The sequence below is a fragment of the Corvus moneduloides genome, chromosome 5 (genome assembly GCF_009650955.1).
Source record: "Corvus moneduloides isolate bCorMon1 chromosome 5, bCorMon1.pri, whole genome shotgun sequence".
NCBI lineage: Eukaryota > Metazoa > Chordata > Aves > Passeriformes > Corvidae > Corvus > Corvus moneduloides.
In genome coordinates, this window is record NC_045480.1 from 43,962,123 (window position 1) to 43,969,742 (window position 7,620).

Here is a 7,620-nt window from a genome sequence, read left to right on the forward strand (position 1 = left end):
GTCAACATAACTGATTTTGGAGAAGTGGTATTGCCACTGTAGGCAGAAATAAAAGCAGTCATTGGGCAAAGCATCAGTGAAGTGGTAATAAGGCCCTTAATTATTTTAAGACAGTTTGAGCAGATGGCTGCCGTGTAGGAATGGGGGCAGTCATTTGGGGCAGGGCTGTGCAGTGGGAAGTAGGCCGGGTAACTTGGCAAGGTGGGCGAGTTCAGCTGGCACGAGTGCTTTCAAATAAGCTCCTGTAAGCCGGAGTGAAGAGCTCTTCCCTGCCCCTTTCTTGAAGCAAGAGGAACTAGGCGAGCTTCCACTGAAAAGGGGGAGATTTTCTGACTGGGTGCTGCCTGGGTGCTTCTCTCCAAAGCGATCTGAGGACAGAGGCAGATGGGGCCTGGCTGGGCTAGGCCGATGAGGTGTTTGCACACTTACAGGACCGTGTGAGACAGGGTGTTACACACGGTACCCTGCTTGCTCTCAGAAGCTACTGGTGTGCTGTGCCTTTTCCTCCCTGGTCTGTGTGCAGCTGTCGGGGTGGTCTCCTCTGGCTATGGGTGAGGATGGGCACCACATCCCATGGTGCGGGCAAAGGGCATCCCAGCCCCACGCTCCCCTGCAAACACAGGGACTGGGGTGAGGCCTACTACGGACCTTCGTCTGCTCGCCGGGTCTGCATCCCCCCAGGCTGACTGCGCAAAATCACACGCGGGACGTGGCTTTTCCTTCGCCCGTCAGAAAACTGCATCAGCACACGAGTGCCCAAAGGGTGCCCCGGGCGCCGCCGCTGTCCCTGCTGCGAGCAGCGTTCCGCGGGTGGGCTGTCGGGAGCGCCGGTGGCTCCCGGGGCCCACGCGTGTGCGCGGCACCGCTACCGCCGGGGCGGCCACGTGGCTGCCCAGCCCGGGGCGGGGCCCGCGCGCGCCTGGCCACGCCCACGCCCCGGCGCCGTTACCCAGCGCCGACACGTCAGAGCTTCTGGGTCCTGGCAGGTGGGTAAAATTGAGAGAACGCCCCCCCACCGACGGTGGACGTGCGGTGTTTCCGATGTTTTTATGCAGAAAAAAAGAGTCTCTTTTTGAATCTGTCATTTACGTCTGATCGTAATTTCTAGTGCTTTGTTTATTTTGTCTTTTTTAAAAGTGATCGATCGCTCCCTGTCAGGACGCGGGAGTCCATTTCCGTTTCCGCCTTCGTGTCGGTGGCGGAGCGCGGCCGCGGCGGGACGGAGCGGGCAGCGCCGGGAGGGAGCAGCGGTGCCGCGGCCGCCCCGGGACTGCACCGCGGCCATGGAGACGCTGTACCGCCTGCCCTTCGCCGTGCTCGAGTGCCCCAACATCAAGCTGAAGCGGCCGAGCTGGGTGCACATGCCCTCGGCCATGACCGTGTACGCGCTGGTGGTCGTGTCCTACTTCCTTATCACCGGAGGTGAGGCCGGGGCGGGCGGGCTGAAGGGGAGGCCCGGCTCACGGAGCAGCTCTCCCTCGGTCCCTGCCCCGGGTGGCAGAGCCGCTGCTGACCCCGTGTCCGGGTCCGCACCGCCCGTAGAACACGAACCTCGGCCAGCCCCGAGCGTCCCCGCGGTGTCAGGGCAGTTCTCGCTGCTGCGAGTCAAAGTCGGTGCTTGCTTTCCTCCCCGTAGGGATTATCTATGACGTGATCGTGGAACCTCCCAGCGTGGGTTCGATGACAGACGAGCACGGGCATCAGAGGCCGGTGGCTTTCTTGGCGTACAGGTATGAGCAGGGCCCTGTCCCCATTAGCGATGTCTTGTAAATGGCTAAGCTCAAGGGAATAAACCTCGTCTTGCAGAGCTTTGCATCTGCTTCTTTTTTTTTTTTTTTTTTTTGGTAGCTTTCTCTACAAGGCAGGATTTGTTTTATATCAGGTTTTGTTTGGCAAATACTAAAAAAACCCACCACCAAACCAGCATTGAAACCAGTGGAAATTGAAAAACTCAGCCCTAAAACTTTTAAAAATGAGAAACCTGGTAAAAAGAAATTGTTTGGGGCTGGCAATACTTCTGTTTCTTACTATTCAAATTGAGTTTTATAGTGGATGCAGATACATTTGATCATCTTTCATTGCAGCATAGGTAATGTTTGGGAAACTTTGGGTTCTGACCTTTTAAACTTAGTGTACTTGGGACTCTGGTGTCTGAGGGTGGGGAACATAGTTACAAATGTAACAACAGGGTCTTCTTAGAGGCCTTGCTTTCTATTACTGAAAATGAGCTGGAGGCTCCTAGTAACAAACTGGTCTGAAGAGAGTTAAATCTACATATGTAACTGGCGGGGAGCTTATGTGTGTGGAAACAAATAATGATTTTTGTTAAATGCCAAAAAAGTTGGTTGAATTTGTGAGGTCTGTGACATGGTTGATGTGACAGATTTTGACTTGGACTAGATATGTGTTTCAGACAGATTGGATTGTTGCAATATAGATGAATCAAGTTACTTCAGGGAGTTGCTAGCACTGTCATTTGTCAGTGTAAACAAGATGAAAGAAGACAAACTTGTTTGTTTCCAGGATATGAGACAGTAAGGATAATCTTTATTTCTGTATGGGCATCCACTGTAGTTTCATCAATGCCAGTTTTATGAGGTTGCTAATTAGGAGGATAGGAAAATGGCTCAGTGACTGTGGGAAGCAGGAGACTCGTGAGCCAGGTGCAATATTCATTCTGCATCTTGTCTTCCTCTCTCCCTGTCCCTTTCCATTTGTAAGAAGGAAGTCCAGCTCTCTGGGCTGACAGAGAGCCCCATGGGGCATCCTCAGGCTGGGTCCCTGCAATGGATCTGGATTGAGTGCAGGCTCAGCGAGCAGGCAGTGAAACATCCTGCAGGATGTGTGCTGGAACCAGAGGATATGCTTCATGCACTGCCATAGTGCTTTGAGTGGGAGTTGTTCTGAGAGGATTCAGGCAGTCCTGCTTAAATATCGGGATGGAAATAAGGAGGCTGTGGTGCCATGCCTTGGGCCCATCTGTGTAAGCAGGGACTCCTTGGACTAGGTGTTTCTGCAAACAGATGAGCCTGGGTGATCTCTGTTAGTGTGCACAAATATGTATAAGTCCTCTCGTGCTGGACTGGGCACCTTGCAGACTCTCAGTTCTGGAGACAAACTGTGTTTTAAAGTCTTGATGTAATTGTATAATATCAGTTTCCTACTTACTTTCAGTTAGAAAGTCAGCTATCAAAATTAATCATCCTGTGTGTTTATACAGTTAAATCATGTTGAGTAGATGGGGTTTGAAATGTAAATAATTTCTTTAATCGTCTTCCGACTCTTCTCACTTCACCCTTTTTTTTTTCTCCTTTAGAGTAAATGGACAGTATATTATGGAAGGCCTTGCATCCAGTTTCCTCTTCACAATGGGTGGCCTAGGATTCATAATTCTGGATCGATCCAACGCACCAAATATCCCCAAGCTGAATAGGTTTCTTTTGCTCTTTATTGGATTTGTTAGTGTGCTTTTGAGCTTCTTCATGGCCAGAGTTTTCATGAGGATGAAATTACCGTAAGTGATTTAATTACCTTTCAGCCTTTATTCTCTTTTGTGGCTTATGTGTGCCATGTTAAATTTAAGAGTAACAGAAAATGTGGTGATCTTCAGCTTGAGTATAAGTTGCTTTTTTTCAATGCACTTTTTGGAACAAGCTGCCTTGAATGAGGTGAGATGCTTTGGGAGCCAGCTACTGTAAGATGGTGCTGTAGTTAGAAAAGGGTGACAGTTCCTGGTATGTCAGAAAATATGATTAATGAGTCTGACATGCTCAGTGTACCGTAAAATTCATTGTATGTCCCAGTCAGGTAAGTAGTTATAAAGCAGGGCTTTGAGGAAAATGGAACTGTTTAAGTACTTGAAGAAGGGCAAAGGAAAAAGAGATCTGTAGCTTTCAAGTTATGCAAAATCCAAATGCAGGTTTTCCAGTTTTCCCCCCTCTGTATTTTTCAATCCATTGATGTAATTTAGAATAGCTGAAACCTGATGTTGAGAGGTACTGGTAGCTAGTTTTTGAAGTAGTTCCATGAACTGTTGAATGAATAGTTACAGTCATTCTTCTATTCTTAAAAACTTTTTTTTGGCCTCTGCAGCGTACTTAAAAAAACCTGTTTCATAACAATAACAGTAGTGATGGGTTCCCTGGCAGCAGGTCTGGATAGGGACCTGCCCTATATTTTCTTGCTTCATTGATGCCATGTATTCTTTTTGCTTCATTGAGTACATGTGTGTCTTAACAGTTCTCGTTCTGAAATTCATGTAAAAAGAGGAATGAAAGAGAGAGAACAGATTTGTGTTGAGTGCCAGAAAAGATCAGATATTATATTGAATATCTTAACATTTGTAGTCTGTGTAAAGGGTACAAATAAAGAACACTTAATAGGGCGTAATGTGGGCTTCAAAAATTCCTAACAATTACCAAAGCTGGATTGAGAATGGGCTAATCCATTTTCCTTCAGTGTTCATTGAAGAAAATCAGATGAGGAAAGAGGATGTAGTTAAGACAGCCTTGATCAGCAGAGGCTTTTGCAGTCTCAAGTTTGGGTTTAAGATTGTATGTCTCTTGATTTTTGAGGAGTGCCGCCTATGTTTGCTAACTTTTTCTCTAAATTAACTTTTTTTTCTGTAGGGGCTACTTGATGGGTTAGTACCTCTTGTGCTGTGTGAAAGTTCGAGCTGAATTTACTCCTCTTCATGAAGTGTTTTAAGAAGAAACAGCAAGAAACAAGTTCTGTAGTCACCATCAGCAGCAAAGAGACCTGGCTATGAGAAACAACTAGGGAAAGAGTGCTTTCTCTGCAAACAAACTCACTACCAGTGGCTGATCTGTAGTTTTCAAGCAATGTTTTATCATTTTTGATGTAGAGCTTTTGAAAAAGAGGAAGTTACATAGCTGAGTAGTTCTTTTATATTCCATCTCAGTATGAAGTAGAGAACCTCCCTTTAGCTCTACCTGAAATGAGTATTTGCCATTGACTTGACAAGTTCTTTGTTGCAGGTTTGTCTCCTCTTCCCTGTGTGGGACAATTATGTATGTGAATCAGAGAAGAAACACCCAAAAGGTTGATTTCCAAGTTATAATCAGAAAATTAGTAACTTTGGATGCTTTACAGCCAGAATACAATGTGTCTGAAATTATTGTGAAGGCACCTTTTGCCTTGATATTAATGCTCTATGTGAGCAAATCCAGACATGCACTGGGAAAGGCAAGCTGTATGAATGTGCATTTTTTTAAAGAAAAAGTGTACAAAAGGAGCCAAATAAAACTTATTTTCTAAAAAAATTATTATAATTTTGTGCAACTTGTAAAGCTTTTTCTTGTGTGCATGGACTGTTCTACATCCATATGCCAGTTGCCACACCATGACCACATAATTTCAGCTTTGTTTTTCACTGTTGGATAATGATTTTTTTTTTTTTTTTAATATCAGGGACAAAAAGCCTCATTTTCCATGAATTTGTACTGTATGCGAACAACACACGGTTATCAGTAGCCAAGAAAACTTACTTCTGAAGGTGCTGCTTTTTTGTGTGAGGCAAGGTTCCAGTTTAATTTGTCTTAATTTTAAAAGATTGAATGTTGCTGATATGTTTCTTTCAAGTAATGTATTGCATTTTGGGGGAAGGAAAGATCCCTCTGAATCACCATAAATGCCTTTTTTTGCAAGTCATATGTGTTTGAAGCACTATTTTGATCAGTATAATAATATAAAGTAGAAAAGTTTATTCCTGTAACTGTGAAGTAAGCATTACTGTTCACATAATCAACTTTCTGAGCTAGTTGTTATCATCTGCCCTCAGGCTATGGCACTTCCACTACCTCATGTGTATGTATAATGTGACACTTGCATCTGTTCATCTTACATGTTTGTCATTAAGATTTAAGGTAGTTTAAGCTGTTTAATGAGGCTCATAACTGCAAAATTTCCAGTCTTTTCGAAGCAGCTATCTTTTGGCCACTCTGATTTTGGTGAGACACATGCTTACCTTCAGGGGGGAGTATTGATATTGTGTAAGTAAATAACTGGATATGTAAGTCAACTTTTTAATACTCTGAGAGTCAAGTCAAACCAGAAGGTCAGTTCGGTGAGTGTAATTAAGACTTTTTGTGGCTCACTGCTTGTTGTAGTGCAGTTCAGCTTCAGCCTCCCAAGTTTGCAGCTGGTTCTAAATGAGCATGCTTTTGAACAGTGGTTTTGAAGGCACAGTTCAGTGCCTGTGCTCCCTGAAGTGCCTTTCGCTATAATTGAACACCAGGTGATGTAACTTGGAACAACAAATGAAACAGACATAATTGCATGGTAGAAGGTAGTTTTGGGAGAATAAAACTCGGTGACTCTCTCTGCCACAAATAAGGCTGAAGGAACACCACAGTTTTTTGGTCACAGGCTCCAAGCTAGGTCTGGTATGATCATCTGCCAAAGTCTGTGCCACAGAGAGAACCAGGAAAACAAACACAGAGTAGAAGATGGACCATCCAGAAAAGAGGCATGTGGTAGGTTGTAAGATGGCAGAATGGTTTATTTTGAATATGGAGGCTTCTTGGTCACCCAAAGTAAATTTCTACTGAGCACTGTCAAATAAACTGCAAAGAACAGGTATTGCAGTGTGTTATAGGAAACCTCTTTGCAGTTAACGAAAGGCCGGTATTTTCTGTAACTGTCTGCTGTTCTTTGTAGGTAACAGCAGGTGGCCTCTAAACTAGGGGCTTATAATAGCAATAGGAGTGTTTCAGTGACTGAAAGAAAACTTCCTGTAACTAGTGACAATATCCATCTGTGTTTCATGTTCATATCTTCAAGGTTCAACTGAACTAGATCGTGGGCAAGAGGTTAAAAACAAGGTAAAGCAGAGCTTACAGGAACACATCTTTCCTGATTAAAACCAGAAATTTGGCCTACTTCCAAGTGCAACAGAAAGAGGCTGAAGTGTAGAGGTCTTGATTTTATGGCTGTCTTGATGTTGAGAAAATACTGAATCCATGGCTTCTCTGAGAGATGATGCCTAGTCAATACAGTCAGGAGGACATATATAACTTGTATAGCTTTTTAAAGTTAGTGTATACATATATGAACCCTTAAATGATCTTATACTTAATTGAATTAAGCTGAAAAATACCTCTAGATGAAAAAGAACAGACATTCCGACTTCTTTTTTTTCCCCCTCAATGCATTTTCCAGACCCCTGCATATTGTGGAACGGTAACAGAATCGTAGAATCATTTAGGTTGGAAAAGACCTGTAAGACCATCAAATCCAGCTATCAGCCCAGGACTGCCAAGCCCACCACCAAACCATGTCCCTGAGTGCCACATCTCCACATCTTTTAAATACCTCCAGGGACAGAGGTGCTGGTAACCGATGGGAAGTGGCTCTGTGAGCAATTCCACCAATTGCCTCTACTGAGGATCCTTGGATGCATCCCATCCAGCCCCATAGATCTGTGTGTGCCCAAGTGGTATAGCAGGTCACTGGCCACTTCCCCTTGGATTATGGGGGCTTCATTCTGCTCCCCATCCCTGTCTTCCAGCTCAGAGGGCTGGGTACCACAGAATGACTGGTCATGTTATTAGAGACCGAGGCAAAGAAATCATGAAGTACCTCAGTCTTTTCCTCATCCTT

At 44.7% G+C, this 7,620-nt stretch overlaps 1 protein-coding gene across 1 annotated transcript; it reads left to right on the forward strand.

Annotated features, from left to right (window-relative positions):
• Window positions 1-1,177: 1,177 nt before the first annotated feature.
• OSTC (oligosaccharyltransferase complex non-catalytic subunit) lies at window positions 1,178-5,670 on the forward strand. Its single transcript, XM_032109815.1, has 4 exons — window positions 1,178-1,422; window positions 1,637-1,730; window positions 3,317-3,514; window positions 4,629-5,670. The coding sequence occupies exons 1-4, from the start codon at window positions 1,284-1,286 to the stop codon at window positions 4,645-4,647; spliced, it is 450 nt and encodes a 149-aa protein (XP_031965706.1). The 5' UTR covers window positions 1,178-1,283; the 3' UTR covers window positions 4,648-5,670.
• The last annotated feature ends 1,950 nt before the right edge of the window (window positions 5,671-7,620 follow it).